General features: G+C 43.6%; 3 protein-coding genes and 2 non-coding genes across 7 annotated transcripts in view; 1 reads left to right on the top strand and 4 right to left on the bottom strand.

Moving 5' to 3' along the window:
- rnf157 (ring finger protein 157) overlaps positions 1 to 11,776 on the bottom strand; it is a 39,326-nt gene extending 27,550 nt beyond the window's left edge. The window contains exons 1-6 of the mRNA XM_076264768.1: positions 11,249 to 11,776; positions 10,250 to 10,368; positions 3,607 to 3,695; positions 878 to 1,024; positions 586 to 706; positions 33 to 99 (exon numbers count right to left, since the gene is read on the bottom strand). Of these exons, the coding sequence (XP_076120883.1) occupies positions 33 to 99; positions 586 to 706; positions 878 to 1,024; positions 3,607 to 3,695; positions 10,250 to 10,368; positions 11,249 to 11,336 (631 nt within the window). The 5' untranslated portion in view covers positions 11,337 to 11,776. The remainder of the gene's footprint in view (positions 1 to 32; positions 100 to 585; positions 707 to 877; positions 1,025 to 3,606; positions 3,696 to 10,249; positions 10,369 to 11,248) is intronic.
- Positions 11,777 to 12,522: 746 nt separating this feature from the next.
- mrpl58 (mitochondrial ribosomal protein L58) lies at positions 12,523 to 18,041 on the top strand. 2 transcript variants are annotated; one of them, XM_076266572.1, is made up of 6 exons: positions 12,523 to 12,741; positions 12,928 to 12,958; positions 13,135 to 13,194; positions 13,466 to 13,578; positions 13,937 to 14,106; positions 17,746 to 18,041. In XM_076266572.1, the coding sequence occupies exons 1-6, from the start codon at positions 12,616 to 12,618 to the stop codon at positions 17,828 to 17,830; spliced, it is 585 nt and encodes a 194-aa protein (XP_076122687.1). In that variant the 5' UTR covers positions 12,523 to 12,615; the 3' UTR covers positions 17,831 to 18,041. The 2 variants fall into 2 exon arrangements, with proteins under 2 accessions (XP_076122687.1, XP_076122688.1); XM_076266573.1 differs by having other exon boundaries at positions 13,496 to 13,578; positions 17,746 to 18,036.
- A 118-nt stretch (positions 18,042 to 18,159) lies between these two features.
- On the bottom strand, positions 18,160 to 18,231 carry trnam-cau (transfer RNA methionine (anticodon CAU)). The gene has a single exon. It is a non-coding gene; the product is annotated as a tRNA-Met (tRNA).
- Positions 18,232 to 18,450: 219 nt separating this feature from the next.
- Positions 18,451 to 18,523, bottom strand: trnar-ucg (transfer RNA arginine (anticodon UCG)). Its single transcript has one exon. It is a non-coding gene; the product is annotated as a tRNA-Arg (tRNA).
- A 540-nt stretch (positions 18,524 to 19,063) lies between these two features.
- Positions 19,064 to 22,012, bottom strand: LOC143101637 (uncharacterized). Of its 2 annotated transcripts, none has more exons than XM_076264765.1 (4): positions 21,644 to 22,012; positions 21,322 to 21,357; positions 20,765 to 21,099; positions 19,064 to 20,361 (listed from the first exon to the last, which is right to left on the bottom strand). In XM_076264765.1, the coding sequence occupies exons 1-4, from the start codon at positions 21,768 to 21,770 to the stop codon at positions 19,705 to 19,707; spliced, it is 1,155 nt and encodes a 384-aa protein (XP_076120880.1). In that variant the 5' UTR covers positions 21,771 to 22,012; the 3' UTR covers positions 19,064 to 19,704. The 2 variants fall into 2 exon arrangements, with proteins under 2 accessions (XP_076120880.1, XP_076120881.1); XM_076264766.1 differs by having other exon boundaries at positions 20,765 to 21,096.
- Positions 22,013 to 22,437: the final 425 nt, after the last annotated feature.

Below are 22,437 nucleotides of genomic sequence, written 5' to 3'. Positions count from 1 at the left end.
GAGCATGCGTGAGGTTATATGGGTCAACTCACCATCCCCCTCATCCACCACGGCCTGCACCACCATAGGGTAGACGTCCTTTTCCATGTCAAACAGGAGCTGTGGAGGGCAAGGCCAGAAACACTCATTAACACACACAAGCACCATACACACCCCATCACACTTTATGAATCAAACACACACACACACTCACACATACATATACACACACACACAACCACACTAACACACACACACACACACACACACACACACACAACATCACTCACACAGATACAAACATATATACACACACATTCACACTCATTGCACCAGCACCACACACACACACACACCTAACTAGAGACAAGTTTAAAGGGTTACAGAGTGTGTTAGCAGTGCAATACATGTTTTAGAGTGTGTTAGGTGTGTGTGGAGTGTGTTAGAGGTGCAGTACCTCCTCGTCGGCCCACTCAGACAGGTTTAAAGGTGTAGTGAGTGTTTTACAGGTGTTTTACAGCATGTGATGGTGTGTGTGTGTGTATGTGTGTGCATGTGTGTGTGTGTGTGTGTGTGTGTGTGTAGAGTGTGTTAGAGGAGCAGTACCTCCTCGTCGGCCCACTCAGACAGGTTGACCGAGTGTGAGGGAAGACAGAACTGCTGACAGACGCCCCGTTTGAAGTGCACCGTCTCTGACTGCAGGGAGCTGTCCTGAGGGAGGTATCTGCTGGAACACAAGAGATGCACAGAGTTACACAAACACACACACACACACACATACATTATACATACACGAATACACACACACACACACGTGCACACACACACACGTGCACACACACACACACACACACACACACACATACACACACGTGCAGACACACATGCACACACTTACATGGGCACCCCGTTGTGGTACTCCTCGATGGCCTGGTAGTAGATTGTGATGGCCACCTGTGTGTCCGCGTCGAAGGTGAACTCGATGTTGTAGCAGCAGCGGCCTTTTTCCACTTCACCCCCAGGTAGCTTCAGGTTTTCATTACATCTATACTCACACACAGACACACACACACAGACACACATGCACAAGTAGAGTAGTTAGAGTCGTTGTGTTACTGTGTGTTATCATGTGGTTCTGTGATAGTGTGTGTGTGTCTCTGTGTGTGTGTGTGTGTGTGTGTGTGTTTGTGTGTGTGTGTGTGTGTGTGTGTGTGTGTGTGTGTGTGTGTCAGTGTGTGTCTGCACTGATTACATTACAACACACTAAAATGACATGCACATTTTCTGCTTTACACACATTTTGCAGTTCAAAATGGCACTTTTTAAATGCACTGAACACGTTTCTCTGCATAAGACACAACAATGTTTGACAAACTCTGCCATTCAAAATGACACTACATGAGCTAATTGGCCAATATATGTGCATGTGTTGTGTTGGTGGTCCAGAGGGGAAATGTTTTGTGTGTTTCTGTAGTAACACTTTGACATGGCATACATTGCACATATTCAGTCTGCTGTCAGGGAAAATGTCCGGGAGAGTATCTCCAGGCCTGTTTAATGTTGAGTGTGTCTGAACATTGTTGGACATGTTTGAATATTTAAGTATTTATGCTTATTAAGTATTTTAACTAATAAATAGAATGTCAGTGTGCAACACCTGAACCTTGCCTTGTCCGTTCTCTTTGTATTTTAAGATGAAGCAAGGGAACGTGGTTGTGCCATGCCCCAAGCTCCCCTACACTTAGAGGCTGGTAATAGTTGCAATTACATGTTTGTTGAAAATTACAAAATACAAATGTTTCAACAGCATGTGTGTGTATCTGCAAATATTTCTGTGCATGTGAAGAATTTTCTACAATTTGAACTATTTTAGTATTATGGCAAAGCATACTAAAGATGAGAGTGCTTTTCATTATGCCCAACAGTGTGTAGTTGGTTAGATAAAAATCTGGTAATATGAATGAAGTGTGTGCCATGTGGTGCAAAAGTTTAATTTTGATAATGCTATATGTAGTTTTGGTTGCAGTTAGGGTTGTGCCGATAGACGATATCATCGTCCATCGTGATGATTGACAGGCATCACGATGGAAAGCAACCATCGTGATGCCACGCCCCCACATGCCAGTCACTAATTCCTGCTGTAACAGGCTAAAACATAAAAAAAAACTTTCCCTGAAAATGAAATTGAGCCTACTTTAAAGGCTGTCAACCAAACAGTTATCACGTATTAGTCTACCATCTTGTAAAATAAAAGAGTATTAGTCTACCCTCTTATTCAAATAATTCCTGACTGTGACGTGAATGTGTAGCCTAATTGTCTTTTTGTAGCCTACATGTCTCGCAAGCCTATAGCCTACATTGGACTTAATAGGTAGCCTAATGTTTTAGCAGAAAATATAGATTTATTATTGTTAGGCTACGACTAGGACATTCTAGCGCTCAAATATTTTTGCAAGGCTACAGCGAGCGCCAAATGCGTCCTTCTCCTCTGTGTTAAAATAAACCATTTCTTTAGTTAATTATAGGATCAGAAGGTAGCCTATTCGTCTTTCACTGTATGGCTTGTATTTCATGCATTTAGCAAAAGTCCCAGACAGCAGCGGAGTGGTAATTGGGATTCGTTATTTGTAAAAGTGTTTTTACTTTGCCCTCCTATATATAGCCTGGACTGCGCGATCGCAGCCCTTTACTTTCACTTCCCGCCGCCCTCATAGTCAGCATAGACGGTAGCCTGATAACGTGGGATGCTGCATAGTACCAAGATTTTAAATGAGTGACCACGATAGTAGTCTTAAGTAGCTTTTTTGCTGGGCCCAGCAAAGGCTGGCAATGTGTAATATTCCGCTGGTCGGTGCACACGCAAGTGTTCAGATTGATTGTCTATCCGTCTTTCACAACAATTTTCTTGGAGCAGATCTTCCACACAACTTCGGTAGCCTGGTCAGTATGTCTCTCTTAGCTGTCCACTTTCATCAGGCCGTATAGCCTATATAATATATTTTTTATTTTTTTATGGAGAACATTATAAATGTATTTCTGTACAGACATAGGCTATAGGCTAATTAATTAGTGTTTACCACACTACCCCCCCCCCCCCCCCACGATATCATCGTCCATCACGATGTTTACTGTACACATCGTCAAATGCCAATTTAGGCGACATCGCCCAACCCTAGTTGCAGTGCTTCATTTTGCAGGATATATGGGGTATTTTGCAGTTTGGGTGTGTGGTTTTGTGAATTGTGTGTGAATTTTGATAAAAACCAGCCTAGTTTGCAAAATTGTATTTTAGCAATTGGAAAAAACTGTAACAAAGATGGGTTACCAGTGAAAGCATTTCTGTCTCACTTCAGTCAGTATACAGAACTCTGAAGTGATGTCACTTTTAAAAATGTTACAAATGCACCAACATCGACATCTCAGATTTAAGCAACAATAGTTGAATCAACTTCTGAGTGATCTGAGGCAGAGGGTGTCTTTGCGTGTGTGTGTGTGTGTGTATATGTGTGTGAGGGAAAGGTATGTAATCATCAGTCTAACCTGATGAATAGCCGTGTGTGTGTGTGTGTGTGTGTGTGTGTGTGTGTGTGTGTGTGAGAGACAGAGTTATCTCTGTAGCGTTCTGACCTGACGAGGCGTAGTGTGTCCTTGCGGATGTTGATGAGGCTGCGTAGAGTCTTGACAGGTTCGTGTGGGGGAGGGGTGGCATAGGGAAACTGTTGACGACAAACACAATAGCATCTCTATTACATGTCTACAGCCATAAAAAGCACAATAGCATCTCTAGAGCCATGAGCTCACCACACAGAGGTAGCAATGAGCCCTACATACATCATCCAATGACCAAGAGAGAGACACACACACACACACACACACAAATTCTTTATTTGGATTACAAGATAAGCATATATCATGGCATAATCCAAGTTTGACAGAGTAGCAGCCAATATCCCAGTCCATTATACACATTAAGGGTAAAGGTGGCACCTACGCCTCCATATGTAGAGGCTACCAATTACTGCTGATACAGAGCAATATCTTGTCAGTTTTTAGGCCTTGTTCTTATGTAGTCCACAGATCTGCAGACCTCACACACACATCTTGTGCACATGGCCTAAACTACCAAAAATGAGGGCAATGATTTTACAGGAGTAGCCAGAGTTATTGAAAACATTGTACCATGGTTGATATTTCAACAGTTTTGAAGCATAGCAGTCCATGTAAGCATCGAAAGAGCAACCAATTTCTATTATTGTAACGGCTTTGGTGTGTTCATTATTTACAACTATGTCGGGTGTATTTGGCAAGTTATTTATGGCAGTTTCCAATGTAGCGCACTGTTCGTGTGTGTGGGGGGGGGGGATCTTTTCGTTGTGATGGATTGCAGTAAAGTTGCCATTGTTACGGAGCTCCTTCACTGACAGTGCAACGATACGGTCGTGGTGCGGGATGTACAGTCCTTTGTAGGCAGCGCAGCCATTAAGGATGTGCGCGATCGTCTCCCTTTGCCGGCTGTGACGTTGTAGACAAAACGGATCATGTGCGGAATGGAAACCATGTTGCTAAGTTGGACTTTGTTGGTAGTACCTGAAGACGAGCTTTTATTGTGAATCTGTGGATGTCATCACACACACACACACACATTTTTAAAAAAAAAAGAGAATTAGTGAATGGTTTTGCAGATTTGGTATGGGGTTATGGTTTTATATGGGGTTATAGTGAAATGTTTACTGTAAAAATTATATGATATGCAAAGATTTTGTGTGTAAGCAGATGAAGAAAAACTGTAGTATACTTCACAATGTGTAGAGGGTCATTCCACGTCAATTCAACCAGGGCCCACGCACTTAGGTCTCAAAAAAATCTGAAAAAATTACCAAGTGTACCTATGTTACCCAGGAGACACACTGTAAAATTACTCTTATGTAAGATCAATACTTTCCAAGATACAGCCAGTTTTACAGGGGGAGGGGGTGTCGATTTTGTTCGGCCTCTTTTTTTTGTCAAAGTTCACAAGCCCACAGCGCAAGAACTAAACCATGTAGGAGGCTCAAATGTTGCATGCTGGTACAATAGGAATAGTATGTAGCAAAATCGTCACGTTTGGTCTGGATAATCTTGCATGGTCATAGCTGTCCCTCAAAGTTGATACAAATTTTATTGGAGTTTTTGGCTGGGCTCTGTTTAAGCCTTCAGAAGACATATTTGTACTCAACATAGGCTCTTGATTTATTTTCCTTACTGAGATAAGTAGAAACACTCTCACAAAAAACAATGAACAGAAAATAAATTCCTTCAGGGTCTGAACAGCAGACCTTACAAGTCTAAAAAATCATTTTGGTTCTCATTTTCAGAGCACCTAAACACCTTGTGGGAATATACAAAGATTTTTTAAATATTTTTTCTTTATTCTCCATGATCTTTTCTTTTTAAAAACACCAATTTGACTTGTCTTATGCAAATCTTTCTTTTTCACTATCCACCCTGAACATGGGCAAAATGCAGCATTGACATCAATATGTTTTGTATAGAGCTACCACAGGTTACTCTATACAACCACAGGTGGCAGTGTGGTGACTCTATATAAAACATATTGATGTCAATGGGGCATTTTGCCCATGTTCAGGGTGGAAAATAAAATTTTCAAAAAAGATTTGCATAAGACAAGTCAAATTTTTGAGACCTAAGTGCGTGGGCCCTGGTTGAACTGACGTGGAATGACCCTAGAGGAAAAAAAGCCTCAGTGCACAGGTCTGGTCTTATGTGTCGTGTTTGGTCAGTATATTCTTGTCCTCTAAATTATCCTCTAATCCTACTTGAACAATATTTCTGAGGGGGGGGGGGGGGGGGGTCAAGCTTACACTATATCCTAGGAAAATCTGTTTTGTATTGAGAACATTTGTGTGTAACTGATTTAAACATAATCAGATCATATGATGGATGTGTTTGTGATATGACAACAAAATATAGTTTTGACTAAAGTATTTCATTTTGCAAGAGATTCTGCTAAATGTGTATAGTGTTGTGTTAATTGTATGTAGTGTTTTGAAAAAACGGGCCCTGTTTTTAAAATTGAAAAAAAAAAAACCTGTGAAATGGGCTAATCTTCCCATGTGTGTAAAGTTAAGTGTATATGTGTGTGTGTAAGAGGGCGCATGGGTCTCCCCATGTGTATGTGTGTAAGGTTGAGTGTATGTGTGTGTGTGTGTGTGTGTGTGTGCTTGTGTCTGTGTGAGGGCGCCTGTGTCTGTGTGTGAGGTTGAGTGTGTGTGTGTGTGTGTGTGTATGTGTGTGGCTGAGTGTATATCTGAGTGTGTGTAGGTCACTGCTGATGGCTGTAGAGTGACACTGACAAACACAGGAGGCGGTGGTCCTGCTGATGCCTCTTGACATCTGCTGAATGAGGCAGTGACCTCTGCATTTCTGCAACTCACTTTCTCATCTGTCCAGAAAGTGTGTGTGTGTGTGTGTGTGTGTGTGTGTGATGTCTAACCGAAGTGGTGATGTGAGGTAGCTCAGACGCTCTGGAAAAAAACCCGGCACAGGCTGTGCCACGTGCACACACACACACACACACACACACACTGAGTGCTTTCTGGCTGCGCTGCCTGAATGCATCTCTGTGTTGCAGCAGTAAGCTGCCTCTCTAATCCCAGCCCCACTCAACTGTCTCATCCCCTCCATCACACACACAAACACACACACAGACACACACACACTTAAATGCAGTCACACACACAATTACCCACCACCACACACATGCACCCCCTCCACACACACACACACACACACACACACACACACAGGGTGGTAAGAGAGAATGCTCTTCCTCAGACTCCGCAGACACACATCACATGCAGAAGTGAGTGTGCAGATCCAAATACGTCTCCTGAGGCATCACTCACACCACAAACACAAGGCCCAGCTGGACAGCAGCTCAACCCACAACAGGCCCTGATCCGGCTGTGATCTGGCCCTGATCTGGCACAGTTAAGGTTAGGACTGAAACTGAAACACTACTGAGCTGCACAAACGACCAAATGAACCATCCTCTGGCCCCTCCCCTTGCAGGTCCACAGGAGAAAAATATGTGCTACATACAATAAGATATATGGAGCAATCAATACACAATCAAAATACAACTCCAAATATATTGACATCACACACACACACACACACAGCTTTTGCCAGGAATGTTGTTCTTTTCCCACTTCTCCCCCCTACCCCGGAGAACTATGTGAACCCACTGCATTGGGCGTTGGAACTGGAGCCACAATCTCTCTCCCATCTGCATAATGTCACCTTTACTGTTTGTTTGCCTTCTGTGTGAAAATGGCACAATTATGCCACGCTAAAACATACCAGCGAGTGGGCCTGCCGGCCCGCAGGCCAGTGCCTGGCACCATGCCGGCTTCTCTCCTCCACCCCCCGCCACACTCCCCCCTCTCCGCAGCCCTGGCACTGAGGGGCAGTTTGAACACAGAGCGCACAGTGTGTGTGTGTGTGTGTGTAAGTAAGAGAGAGAGAGCGAACGGGAGAGAAAGAGAGAGTGACTTAACTTACAGGTCTTTCCTTCACCTTAGTTATGGTAAAAAAATAACATTAGCCCACATACAGAGGTAGAGGAGCCCAGAAGCAGAACTCAAACAAGCACAAACAAACCCCTAGTGCTCCCACGGTGCCAACGGAAAGCTCAACATGTTCACCACATGTGTGCTACTCAAGAAAGAACTCTCAGTTTCATGGTACGCAGTCACGCAGATGAATACACCTGGAAACGGATGCACAGATGCTGGCTTGTTATCTTCTTCTAGGGATATAAAGGCAATGTCAGAAATTGAAAGGATTAACAGGGATAGAGTAGGACAGGATAGTCTTTACTGCTAACAAGGGAAATGTGTTGTTACCATCTCCAAAAAGCCATACATACATACACACACACACACATACATACATACATACATAAATGTAACAGGCATTGCAATAAAACAGGTCTGTGTATTAGAGTAATTGGAACTCTGAGCACATCTTAGCATGTGTGAAGGCTGTAAACTTCACGTGTGTGTGTGTGTGTGTGTGTGTGCGTGTGTGCGTGTGTGTGCGTGTGTGTGTGTGTGTGTGTAAACCTCCACACATTTAGATATTCTGTTCAAAACAGGTAACATTTAGTTCAAACCCATAGCTCAAACCCTGCCAAAAAGTTTGATGGCTGTAGTGCATTTTGCACAAAAGCTTAACTGAGGTGTTCAGGTGTGTTTGTAAAACACCATGTTTAGAGGTTTGAAAAAGTGGACATGATATTGAGACTTAAAGTATGAAAAAAAATTGAGAAAAAACTGCATTAAGAATCAAACAAGCATGTATTCATCAGTCAAGAGCTTTTATCCTTACAGCAGCGCTGGGCCATACCCGCTCACGGGGACATGCACTCTTTGAACGTTTCCGATGATGACCTTGGTGTGGTGAGTACTTGGCTCTGGTCGTGTCTCTCTGGGGATAGGGAGATTTAGGAGAGGACCGTCGGGATGGCAGTTTGAGGACGCCTGACTCGGTCACACTGTCTCCTGATGGTGGGTCACTCTCCAGTGAACCACCTCATACTGGATATCAGAGACTGCAGCAGGTTTCATCATTTACATGACTCATTACCATGGTGATTCTCTCTCTCTCTCTCACACACACACACACAAACTGATTCCACACTGGCCACAAAAACACATTATCAACTCACATCTTCACAGACTTCATGCTAACACACCCAATGATCACACACACACACACACACACACACACACACACACACACACACACACACACACAGAGAGACACACACACAGACACAGACACAGACACACACACACACTCATTCCTAACCCCAGCTCTTCTCACAGTCTCCTCGTAACACTCTCCACCCATCGCACACCTGGAGGTGTACTATCTGACAGCTTTTTCTTGCCTGAGCTCTGTCAGCTTATGGGACTTTCCTAGGGGCCAAGTTGCATGATTAGTTGAGGGCACCCTGTCTACTGTAGATGCAGAACCTGTAGAACCGTAATGTCCAAAGTAGTGCTTGCTTAATCCCTGATAAACTCGTGTAGCACCGACATGGCCAGGCAACAGAGAACAGCTCAGTCTGCTGCACAGAGAGCAGCTCAGTCTGCAGCACAGAGACGAACAGCTCAGTCTGTTGCACAGAGAACAGAAAAGCTCAGTCTGCAGTAGCTCCAGATCCGATGCACCTGGGCCACATCAGGGCCAGAACAGTCTCTCAGTCTCTTCCTTCCTCTCTCTCTCTCTCTCTTCAACTCTCTTGTTCAAGGTTACTCCAAGAACCTGCCAGCCCTTCAAGGCTGCTTCCTTCCAGGAACACACTCACATGCCCCAGGAGACAGACTGCCCCTGCCATGGGTCTGAGCCAGGCCGGGACAGGATCTGCCCCACAGCCAGCCGCTGTGTGTGTGTGTGTGTGTGTGTGTGTGTGTGTGTGTGTAATGTATCCTGAGATGTGACATGTGAGGGACTGACTGTGTGTGTGTGTGTGTGTGTGTGTGTGTGTGTGTGTGTGAGAGAGAGAGAGACAGAGAGAGAGAGAGAGGAGAAGGGATTCATTGGCACAGCTCTCTGCAGCAGATTGAGGTGAATGTGCATCCAATCGTGCACACTCCCAGAATATATCACTGCATCACTACCATTTATACACTTCTTTCAAAACATAAACCACAAAACCAAAAAAGTCTTCGATCTGCCTTAAAATATAATTGAGTGGATGACCAGAAAGAGCTTTCATGCCAACAGCCAAGAATACGCAAAAACATGATTTGGTCATGCACACGAACAAACACACATACAGACACACACACAAAGACACAGACATAGATGTTTGTTTGTTGGTGTTTGTTAGATGGAGTTCTTTGAGTTTGATATGTTCTTGAGTCTTTCTTTTCAATTAATGTATGGGCAGTGTGGACTTGGAAGTTGGTCTTCTGAACATTCTAAATACGGCAACCAACACCTGCCTACTTTAGAAGGTTATGCAGAGTATGCATCTCCATCCTACAAGTGTAGGTTCTTTTAGCTGTCAGGAAAAGCCAGTATGCTAGGTGACATTACACAGTGGAGCTACTCTAGTCCTGATCAAGGCCTGATCCAAGCCTGTCATGGACCCCCTGACCTGGCCCTGATGTGGCTCTTATTTGGACCTAACCCCTACCATTGTCTGACAGACACACAGCAGCCTGCACCAACTACTAGCGCTCTCCAGGTGACCTACCGCTACCGGCCGGGTTCCTAGGAAGTTGAGGTCTGTGTTCTCCCCAAAGAGATAGCCCTCGGGGTGGGTTGACTCGAACTTCTCCCCGCCCATGATGAAGTGGCTGGCGAAGTAACTTCCTGTTACAGAGGGACAGAGGCACATGCACATCAGTTATAGAGACCAACCCTGGCAGTTTGTGTGTGTGTGTGTGTGTGTGTGTGTGTGTGTGTGTGTGTGTGTCGCGTTTTACTCTGTATGCAAGCCTTTGATGCTTGGCTAACCTCTGCTGTACTTTATTGAAGGATTATAATTATGTCTCAATGTTTAAGGTTTCTTGGAGGGAATAACACAAGTTCATGTTCATTAAAACGACCGCATCTTATTATTTACACATTGTCTTGGGCCATTTAGCCTGAGACAAACTTATCTGTCCACAGATCTCAGTCTATGTTGTTTGCACTTCTTCTTCTTCTTCATGTCTTCTGAGTTCTGAGACACCGAATCATTCACTTCATCAGAGCTCGTAGTGGGTCTGGCTCGCCAGGCTACGTAGTTTCACTTTCCGAGAGCACTGTGTGTCCTGATGGTATTGACTTGACGTGTCTTGATGGTATTACCACGCCACCCATCAATATCCGCGGGGCGCCTTTAGGCCGTCACCTCTCGCATCCAAATCAGTGCCTTCGTGCACGAGTTCTCGTACTCCAGCCATAAAATAGGCCTAGGCTACAACGAACGGGAGTCATTATACCTTTATCTTCACGGTGTCGCAAGCTCACCCCAAGCAGCCCAGGACAACAGTGTCCAAGTATAGGCGTGCGTTACAGCGTTAGGGGAAATGTCTATGATATTACGAGTTAACCTTGTCAAAGAAGGTTAACATATACATAGCGACGACCGATATGGTCATAAATTAAAGTAGCCTAAAGTATTGTGATACACTTCGTTTGGCAAGGGCAAATGTCGACTAAATGGAATGCTTTCTTTGTGTTTGTGGCGAGATGTAGGCCTACTTACCGGTCTTAGGTGGGTATCTGTATACTGAATTGGACGGTATGTCGACCTCCTCCACTCCTGCGTTCTGTCTACTTGTCAAAGCTCCCATTTCAATATAAAATTTAAATTCAACTGATTGAACATACCACAGAGAGCTCGGTTCGACCCGAATCGGCACAATTCGCTTTTGTTAGATCCTGAAAGTCTTCATGTTCAGCTTCTATGCAATATTATCCGTTATTTTTTTTATTTTTTTTTGTATGTTCACGGGATTAGTTGCTGCTCCTAATGCCTAAGCCTCACGGGCTCCCCATCCGCTGTTTTGATTGACGAGCTCAATCCGGTGGGTTGAGGACACGATTTATCTAGCCTACTCTATACTCTCGCGCTCTAGTCGGTTTTCCTATCTCTATTTGTGCAATTGTGCCGCTTTTGTAGATTAAATAATATTAGGCTGTGTAACGGCGCACACGACATCTTCTCCGCGTCTCTACCCTCTTTCTCCCCGGTTGTAGGATGCTCGCGCTGAGCGCTGCTCTATTTCCCAGACCCGACTGTCACCGCGCGCTAATGGCTCCTCTGACGTCAGCCTTAAATCCGGACTGAGGTTTTGCGCAGTAGCTAGAACACAACACACACACACAGACTCAGTCACACTCCCTGCTGTTGCTGCTAACGTGACCTTCCCCAAATTTTACACTTGTTCTCTGCAATGCAGAGGCGTCGCGACTGTTAGGGTAGGCTAATTTATCCTAAATGTATGCATCCCGTTGGTTAGTGTGACGCAGCATAGCCAACCAGCTCCAGGGTAAATAACCTGCTGCTCGGGGTTTGGCAAAGCACAGAGAAGGCCCAAGCACATCGTGCTGTTGCCTGGATTTTGTACAGCATAGTCATTGCAATTTAGAGACGATTAGGCCTATAGGTATCAGATTAAAAAGTAGATCCGTCCTAATAGTCATGCCTTCACTGGAGATTGTTATTCAGCCTGATACTGATGTATTTGCAGACTGAAAATATGAGCTCTAATCTTAACGGTAGAATGGGCTGTACTTTTCTGTAGAGGTAGGCCTATTCCAGAATGACTACCAATATCCAATCATCGATTTGTAAACGAGCTTGCTTTGTCTGTCTGTCATAATTGTTAGGATAAAGAGAATTAAGAAAGTAGCAAACTCCCGCAAATAATTATGCAGTCCACAAGAGAGGCCACTAGAGGGAGACAAATAGTATCATTTCAAATACGCATGCGTATTTATAGCCAATGAGAGCGCAGCGCAGAGCGGAAACAACACTGGGGGAGTCATCCTACATGCTGTCATACTACTACACTTTCTGAGTGTCTGAAGTGAAAGTTTTCCGAATGTGGCCTTCGTATTTCGTAGATTATGTTTCTTGTACGGCAGTTTGGGCATAAAGCTTTTATTTTCAACAAAACACTTCCCTTCCAGTGTCGACTCTCACAGAGTTTTCCGTATGGGAGCAGCAGATCCTCTGGCAATGACCGTGACCAGGCAAGCTAACCTACAGTCCTATTACTAGCAGCTACTACCATGAGGTGCTATACTGTGTCATAACGTTTGTAAACAACATATTTCGTAATTGTTTGTAGGCTACTGACATTAAGCACGTTTCTTGATTGACTGTATAGGTCTCTTGCTTGAGTCATGTTTGAATTCTAAAAAACTCTATTATTGCAGGACCAAAGTGGACTCGTGGATATTCCAATTGGTGTGTAGGTTATACTCAGTATTCACGTGGTTATCTGTTGGTTATCTGTAGTTCTCACTTGGTTTTCTATAGGTCTGCTTGGTTATATGAAGAAGCATTCTACAAAACAGTAAACGTTAACCTATTCAGTTCATGCTTCTTATTTGTTCATTCTGTGTTTGTTAATGTCATTCCAGATCGCTTGAAAATCAGCTATAGCCGAAGCAGTGGACCCGGTGGTCAACATGTAAACAAAGGTAGCCTTAATGAATAATGAAATTGAATGATAGAGACGACATGCACATTAGAGAGAGAGAGAGAGAGAGAGAGAGAGAGAGAGAGAGTGTGTGTGTGTGTGTGTGTGTGTGTGTGTATTTAGAGCTTCACTCTTGAGGTGACATTTCTGTATTTCTGTGTATCATTTAACTAGCTCTAGAGCTTAATTATATGTGCGTGTGTGTGTGTGTGTGTGTGTGTGTGTGTGTGTGTGTGTGTGTGTGTGTGTGTGTGTGTGTTTGTCTGTGTGAGTTGTGTATGCCTACACGTGTATGTGTGTAGTGAACTCCAAAGCAGAGGTTCGTTTCCATGTGCAAACGGCTGATTGGATTTCAGCAGAGGTGCGCACTGAGCTTCTGCAAAGGGTGAGTGAGTGGCCCTGATCCTCCAGAAAGCTGTTTTTTTTTTTTTTAGGACAAGAATATTCATTTTATCATACATAAGCATTCAGTTATACATAACTTTTGGTGTAAAGCATGTTTGTGGTAATTTCCCTGTGATCATTCATTCTGTATTCATTCATTCATTCACAACACGGGCGTAAAATATATAGGGGCATGATGGGGGTTTATAACCCCACCAATAGTCAAAACTGGCCAGTCCAACCGCCCCAATAATCATCATAATGAAATGGGGGGCTCAACCCCCCAATGTTCAACTCAAAGTTGTGTACCTGATTCGTAGTCCTTCATTGATGTATTCTTTCTCTCACTCCTGCCCCAGTATAAGACTCGTGTGAACAAGGCAGGGGAACTTGTGGTCACGTCAGAGGTGAGTCGCAGTCAACACAGGAACCTGGCCGACTGTGTCCAGAAGATTCGCCACATGATCTCAGAGGCCAGCTACACGCCTCCAGAGCCCTCCGAAGAGGACCTCGTTCTCAATGCCCAACGGTAATGCCCCAGCCTAGAGCTCTCCTTCTCATGGGAGAGCATACAAACACAGTGCTGACTCTGTGTGGAATTTTTTTTTTTAGTGAGACCCTGGGTACCTAGGGGGAGGGGAGATTATAGCACCACGTACAGAGTGTAACACATAACATATAAGACACAAGGTGACAGACAGACAACAGAGGGACAAGACAGTTGACAAACACAAGGATGTATTATTAGCGATTGAGTAGAATGATCTGAGATTCACATTAGTTTGTCACGGGTGTTTGAGGGGAGAGGGAAACATATTATGCATGAGTGTGGATAGTGTGTGCCTATGCGTATGTGTAAAGTGATAAAGTGAAGACATGGACATTTTATTATGGAGCTTTTTCTCGTAAAGTACTTGTTAGATAGATAGATACAGTGATGGCCAAAAGTGTTGGCACCCATGCTAAAGTTGACTGAAAAGAGGAATATAAAATCATCTTTTGGAAATTGATCTTAATGCCTTAAGTGAAAAATGAGGAAATATCTAACCTTTAAGGACACCAATTTTCTTAGTGAATGAATAATGCATCATAAATAAATAAATGTTCTTCCTTAAAATACAGGGGTCATAAGTATTGCCACCCCTATGTTAAATTCCCATAGAGACAGGCAGATTTTTATTTTTAAAGGCCAGTTATTTCATGGATCCAGAATACTGTGCATCCTGATAAAGTTACCTTGGCCTTTGGAATTAAAATAGCCCCACATCATCACATACCCTTCACCATACCTAGAGATTGGCATGGTGTTATTTCAGTTAGCCTATTAGCTGGTTTGATTTGCATTGAGCTCAATGAGCATCAAACCTGCTAATAGGCTAACTGAAATAACAGTTTCAATTTAAGCACAGCTCAGCTTTAAGAAACTCAAATAGCCTAGATGCATGCTTAGCATTTTGTGATCATTAAGGCTACTTTCACAAACTCTTAGTCAGCTGTCCTCTTATTTTAATATTTACCGATATCTGGGCGATATTTGTAACATTCATATTTACCGATATTAGGCGATATTTGTAACATTTATTTTGCATTTGGCCCATTATGAAATCATGTAGAACAATTTAAACACATTGTAAAACTTAAAGCCATATCCATGCATGTTGAAATTTACTGCAAATTCAAAACTGGATTACTCTGGAACGGCTAACTGTACAAGGGAATGCTTTACACCTTTGAGTTCGGTAAGGTCTGCTCTGCTGTTTATTCTGATATATGGTTTGTCATGTGTTGAGCGAAGGGTTTGTAAAGTATTCCACCGAGATGAATGGGTAGGGAGATGGACGCAGAACCTTAAGTAGAATTCTTACTTTTCTCGCGAACTGTTCACCACAGCAATTAGCGGCTAACATCGTTTAAAAGCTGAGAAAAAGCTCTTTCATGTGATGTGATACTTGTGATGTTTGTGTGATGAGTGGGCTACTTTGCAAGTAGTTCAACTGAGAAGAATGGGTGAATTTGGACGCACTTTCTTTCTTGCTGTACGCTGTCACTTTCTTCACTGCGTAAAAGACTAAATTAATTTGAGCTGTGAATGCAACGATTATTTTGACAGGCTATAAAAATCGCTATTAGTCGGACACAAAGCAGAATATTGAAAGAAGGGGGCACCAAGGCCACCGTGGCCTGTAAACCTCTGATTTTCAAAGGGGCCTCACGGCACCATGGCCGCCGTGAAATTCCTACCCTGCCGACAACAGACAACAACAGGACCACTACCATACCACCCATAACCCCACACAGAAACAATATACACCAAGAATCTCTAGATTATAAAATAGGAAAGTGCAGTATCATTAGTGGCACATAGTGGATGTGTGCCCTTCCACTTCCTTCTTATCTGTCTGAGTCTCCTTCTCACTGTCTGATGAAAAGGTAACATCCCAGCCCCACGAAGGCCATTTCAGATTCGAGGCCATTTGTGCCATGCTGGCCACTGTGTTCAGCACTAAATAGTATTCAACATAGAGCACTGCACTGCACCTGAGCTTTTCTTTATAGACCCTTTCAACTGTAGAAACAAGCGTTCCTAAGGCATTTCCAGTGACACAGAAAACAACATTGACCTAATGATGAAGTTGGGGGACAGACAAAAAAGTACATTTTGTAGAGCATTATGCTAAAGGCCGATTAATTTTAATTTCAAAATATCTGCGTTGGTTTTGAACGTTTCAACCAGAAATCCTCTAGGAACAGATCGAGGCTGTCTTAAGGCCTTTGGATGCTGCCCTCCTCACTGCCTGATCAATCCCTCTCAGGACCCCACTGGAATGTCCTGGGACCTTTCCAAAACTAATCCCAACCCTTGGTCACGGAGTGAACCCGGTCGGGAAGCACCCTCACAGCTAAATGAAGTTCCCTTGATTAGCGTGTAGGGTATAATACCGCACACAGCTTTGAGACAAACTTCACTCTGCCTAGCGGAAACAGGCGCAGCCTATGCATGAATTTGTTTACAGGTGTACTCACACGGAACTTACATTTGTATGAAGTGTTTGTGACGTGCCGCATCAATTGACACACACCCTTGACAAGGGGGCATCGGTGTTCACTCGGCGTTGAAGGGTTTATAACTCATTACCAACAGTAATTGGTTTCGGATGGCCCTTAATATGGCAGAACCTCCATGCAACGCGCAAACGGAGTGCAAATGGCTAGGGAGAGGGCGAAGTAACTAGTTTCAGAAAGGCCGCCAGTCCGAGGCTGCCCATCCTCATTGCCTGATAAACAGCTCAGTACACATTCTGTTTGCAATTCTAATGCAACACACTTTTTTGTTGAATTCAGCTAATTGCTACCCAGGCCCATCCACTCCTCGTTTTCATTATACTGAGATACTAGTCTGGCTCCTCTCAATGCATTTATATTTCCCTCAGCCACCAGGATGGCAGCCAATCAGCGACGAGAAGGGATGACGTTAGTTTCAAAATCAAAAGTGCTGGGGTAAACAGTAGTAGCAATGCCTGCAAACATCAAAAAATTGCAGTTGCATATATTGTTTCCTGACTGCCGATGTGGTTTATTATCAGTTTTTAAAGGTTAGGTGATGTAGGAAGTAACGTTGGGAATCCCTGATCAATGTGATTGCTTAGGCTGGACCAATTATTTCAAAGTTAAGACAAAGTCTACACCCATTACTAAGCTACGACAGGACACATTTACCAATTGTGAGTACCCAGATCCTTTTCACGAAGTGAATGGGTTTGGTGATGCCAGGCTATAAAAACAGTTTGGTGGAAAGAAATGTCAGCCAACATGGCAAATCACATATGAATAGTATTTTTTAAGTGATACTTTTATTTTAATGCTTGACTGACCGGAGACTTGCCGTTAATATGGTAGCCATGAGTGGGCAAATCACATATGAATAATATTTTTTAAGTGATACTTTTATTTTAATGCTTGACTGACAGGAGACTTGCCGTTAATGACACATCTGTCATTGTGTTTTCGTGAAAGAGTATAATTTTATTATGTGTAGCCTACTGTATTAATGTCCAGAGGTACTAAACAAGTTTGCAGTAAATAAATTGCATAATAAATGATGGTTAAAATACACTGAAATTACATGATCGGACATGAATCACATTTAAGTGCCTCACTCTCTCTTTAGGTTGGAGAAAAGAGACCAGGAGCGCTTGAAGCAGAAGAAACTCCTGTCTGCACTGAAGAAGTCACGGCGCATGGATTTCGACTGAAATATCAGGGAATATCAAAGCCGATCACTTGAAAGAAACCAGAGACTGCAGTTCTGTGAATACTCACACTTAAACCCAAGTCATATTTATTTATTTATGTATTTGTGGGAACAAATAATAAAACACCTTTTACATACGTTTCCATGTGGAATTTCATATTGGATTCGTTTCTGTAGAAATGCCACAGGCTTGGATCAAAACAGTGACGTGTCCAGCAAAGCTGAACCAAAAATGTGCATACGGGATATATAAGCACGATAATATACCTCTTCCCATTTTGTCAGACACCAAGACACCATTGTCCCGCGCAATTCTGGACATGTTAAAACTAGCAGAGGATGGTTTCGATCCATCGACCTCTGGGTTATGGGCCCAGCACGCTTCCGCTGCGCCACTCTGCTCACATGACCTAATAATAAAACATTTTTGGATGACATTATTTTGGCCGTAGACCTGCTTAACACGAAAACATGCTAACTTATGTTTTACTGCTTCCTGTGCTTACGTCTAAACACTAATCTAGTTAACAGTGACACATTCACTCAAAGTAGCACGATTTTCTCGGTTCTTTTCTGATCACAGTCGCAATTCTCTACATATTTCAGGACAGAATAAAAGGTCGACCACGAAGGGACTCGAACCCTCAATCTTCTGATCCGAAGTCAGACGCCTTATCCATTAGGCCACGCGGTCGCTACGCAATACCCATAGTGACCAATAGCTTATAATCGTAACAAGATTTACGATGATTGATACGTTATATCAATAGTGTACAAAACAAAACAATGAGCTGTCAGACACATTTATATAAAGATCCTACATAGCCACATAGCCTTCGCTACATAGCAGCGAATTAACAGGTAATGGTCTAACTAGCTAGTAGCTACAACGTTAGCTTGCTAGCGTAGCCTAGCTACCTTCGCTTGTTTGTTATGGGTTGGTGCCTTGTGTCGATTCTGTATTGTTGAAAACTCACACAGCACATGCAACTGGCTGCGAAGCTTATGAATATGACACAACTGCATAATGGGGGAAAAAACCCATTACATTTACAATAACTGTCGTCGTGTAACCGTACTGATGCGAAAAAATATAAATTCCTTTGGTATTAAGTCAGTGTCAACTTAGGCTACTCTTTGAAGCATCAGGGCCAGGTAGATTGGAGGTAAAGAACTGGCATTAATAATAGGACACAATTCAAAGAAATGATTGGATATCGTTTTGTAATCGGAATATTTAATTTTAAAGATATTTTATTGTATATTTTCCATACTCAGCGAGTTTCAGTGAATGATCTCATTTCCGTTTTTTACAGAAGAAACGTTAAATATCATAAACATTTAAATAGCCGTCTTAGCCTACATATTCCAGCAGGCATATGAAAACTAGAAATATAACATCAATCTATCAAATATTACAACCAGCAACATTTTGTTGCCTCAGGCCAGGGTGAGGGTTCATCTGGTTTCTAGGAGGCACACTTATAGACAAGAGTTAGTCATATACGAAGCAAAATGAATTCATTTAGAATTAAGGTTAAAGGTAGCCTAAAATGGGCGGCACTTATTTTAAAAGTGTCAAAAGCAAAGCTTGAACTATCTTTATCCCTTTTTAAAGTTTGTCCAGCATTCTGGGGCCTCATACAAAAAAGTGATGCTGAAGAAAAGCAGAACATTTCTGGGTGTAGGCCTATAGCCTACTTTCCTAAGCTTCCTCCAATGTTTGTGAATCCCACTTAGTAGGACTACTTCTTTTCTTAACCTAATCCTCTCTATAACCTTAACCTATAACCTTTAATCTTTAATGTAGTGTTTTACACTTGGATTTATTGATGTGTAGATGGGTTATTAGCTTGTCTGCCGGACTGTCCAAACTCAGTGTTTGTCGGCGAGCCTCTGCAGCAGCGCGATGATGGTGTCCTGTTTGGAGGAGATGAGCTCCAGTGCCGTGGCCATCCTGCCCACTGACTCCGCCACGCGGTTGGTGGTCCGCTCCCTGCGCCGCTCCCGCGCCTCCTGCCTGCAATGGCGCTGCTCTTCCAGAAGGGCGCGCTGCTCCTGGGCGCTCAGGTAACCCCCTCGCAGCATGGCACCACGCCGCTCCGCTTGCCCCCCCTGAGGCTGGCTCACAAACGTGGGCATGCCCACTGCAGGGGCGCCGCGAGACTTTCGGCGGGATGAGGCCGCGAAGGTCATTTTGGGTCGTGGTGGTGGCGCTGACGACACGGTTAGAGAATTATCAGAACAAGTCAGTGGGGCGTTTTGAGGAGAAGGGTGTAGAGGCGGGACCGGGGCGAGGCTGGGTGGCGTCATAGGGGGAGTAACCCTCTGCGGGGTCAAGGTAGGCACCTGAGTTGCTGTGGCGATTAGGTTGCTAGGGAAGAGGCTGGAGGGCATGGCGGCGGAGATGCCCACTGGTGGGCGATCCTCACACAGCGCTGCCGCCTGGGCCGTCGTGGCTAAGCCCAGCAGCGTGGCAGAGGCTGAGCTGCCCTGAGCGATCTCTGTCTTCCCCAACACAGCATCCATCACCTACCCCGACACAAGGCACCAGCGAGCGAGACAGAAAGAGACAGATGGAAACCAGAATAAACACGTTTAGGATTCTGTAAGTGATTCCATGTGTGATATTTGATTCTGATATAGCCCTACTTGTTGTGCTTCTGATGTTGTTTTGCTTCTGATACACTGATTTTGATTGTGATATCTGATTCTGATATATAGGCCTACTTCTTGTGCTTCTGATATTCTTATTGTGCTTCTGATTCTGATATTGATTTTTGATGGTGATACCAATTGTCCTTCAGATATACTGATTCTGATTGGGATATTTGATTATGATAAACTTATTGTGCTTCTGATATACTGGTTCTTCTGATTGTGATATATGCAACTGATTCATTCCTGTGTGGTGGTCATGTGACTGTGGGCTCACCTCGTAGTACTCCCATGAGGTCCTGGCCTGTCCACGGCCCCTGCAGCGCTCCTTCACACGCTTGTAGGTGACGATGAGGTTGTTCCATTTGCGACGTATCCTCTCGACAGGCAGCGGGTAGCCGTGACTGTCCAGCTCCTGCTGGACACTCTGGAAGAGCCGCGAGCGCTCCCGCTGACCATACAGGTCCCAGCGGGCCGCCATGGCCTCAATCAGCAGCATGATGGCATCGTGGGTAAATTCAGACGAGCTGGACACCGCTTCGCCTTGGCCTCTCACTCCAGCAGCACCCGGAAGGACATCCTGGGAACCACTGGAGCCGTTGGTCATTGCTGCTGAAGTCACACACAGACACACACAACATAAACATGTCAAAGTGTGGAAAAAAAACTGTCATCAATTTCAAATGCAAGTGGACTCAAATATATATTTAGATCATATATAAAATGGGAATACTTAATTCACACATACACACACAGACATTTGAATATGAAATAAACAAGCCCACACACATATTCCAAATATATGTGCACATACATGGAAATTGGGTCACTCACCTAGGGGGACTTTGCTGTTCTCTTTGGAGGTGAAGACTGTTGATGAACATAATTGTTTGTTGATGCTTATATACTACCGGTATTTGCTTTTTACATGTTATCGGTATCCCAATAATAATATTTTATATTAATGGGCTATTCTGAGACAACCAGGCATAGGCATATTTGGTTTAATCATTCAGGTATGTCAAACATCTGAGGTAATGAGGATGCGTTGATTACTTGTCCCACAATAAATTAAACCTTTCATTTCACCTCAATAACGAATTACGCTGATCTGAAATGCAACATCAATGGCGTTCACTGAAGTGGCACAACTTACACAGCATGATCGGGGTCGGACCCGCAGCTTGGTCGCTCTGTGGATCCATACCGTCAGGACAGTAGGCGCCCGAGAGCGCCACTATACAATCGTCTGCGAGGGGCTCGGCCTTTGGCTTTACGTCCATGGCTGCGCTGAATCTGCTTGTCGACAGGATGACTTACCATCTGTTTTCACATGCGATCAACGGGGTTACGTGATTCACTCCTCCATTCTGATATTGCCAAACTTAAAACAACTAATTCGTACAGTTTTGCAACTTCATTTGAAAAAAAGTATAATCTGTTCTTTTAACTATAAAAACGCTCCAGTGGAGTACTTATTTGTGTTGTGTGAATTATCTTATGGCTCTTGTAGGTAGGTTACAGACTGAAATAATGATGGCTGCGCTCTTGCTAAAGTCTGCGCAACACTTCTGCGTGCTTCTGCAAGCTGATTGGTTGGTTACCATTACGCGGCACGCAGGACCTGCACCAACGCAGACGTCAGTTCTACAGACAGAATGCCTGTCTGCTAGAGAGCAGGGCAAGATGCTCTCGTGATAAAACATGTGCCTCAGTTGGTTTACAACAGAAGATAGATAGATAGATAGATAGATATGCTTTATTAACCACAAAGGAACTCTTGCCATTCTATGATACAGCATACAAAAGGAAGCACACATTTACAACAATAAAAACATATGAAATTCCAGCTGTGAAATTATTGTTGATCCACCAAAATTCCTACAGAGAACTGACATATGTCCACGAGCCAGATCAGATTCACATTGAAATGAATGGTGCATCTTCATT

This window comes from Alosa pseudoharengus, unplaced genomic scaffold (assembly GCF_046254945.1).
Source record: "Alosa pseudoharengus isolate Yale_2024_CS ecotype anadromous, Long Island Sound unplaced genomic scaffold, YU_APseudo_1.1 YU_APseudo_1.1_scf_4, whole genome shotgun sequence".
Lineage (NCBI taxonomy): Eukaryota > Metazoa > Chordata > Actinopteri > Clupeiformes > Clupeidae > Alosa > Alosa pseudoharengus.
The sequence above is the reverse complement of the archived record's forward strand: the minus strand, read 5'-3'. Positions and strand labels throughout refer to the sequence as shown.

Coding starts and splice junctions, on each gene's coding strand:
- LOC143101637 (XM_076264765.1), bottom strand. CDS start 21,770: ATGGACGTAAAGCCAAAGGCCGAGCCCCTCGCAGACGATTGTATAGTG. Junction 21,358..21,643: donor TCCGACCCCGATCATGCTGT/GTAAGTTGTGCC, acceptor GTTCATCAACAG/TCTTCACCTCCAAAGAGAAC. Junction 21,100..21,321: donor GAACAGCAAAGTCCCCCTAG/GTGAGTGACCCA, acceptor GTGTGACTTCAG/CAGCAATGACCAACGGCTCC.
- mrpl58 (XM_076266572.1), top strand. CDS start 12,616: ATGTTTCTTGTACGGCAGTTTGGGCATAAAGCTTTTATTTTCAACAAA. Junction 12,959..13,134: donor ACTCGTGGATATTCCAATTG/GTGTGTAGGTTA, acceptor ATGTCATTCCAG/ATCGCTTGAAAATCAGCTAT. Junction 13,195..13,465: donor TGGTCAACATGTAAACAAAG/GTAGCCTTAATG, acceptor TGTCTGTGTGAG/TTGTGTATGCCTACACGTGT.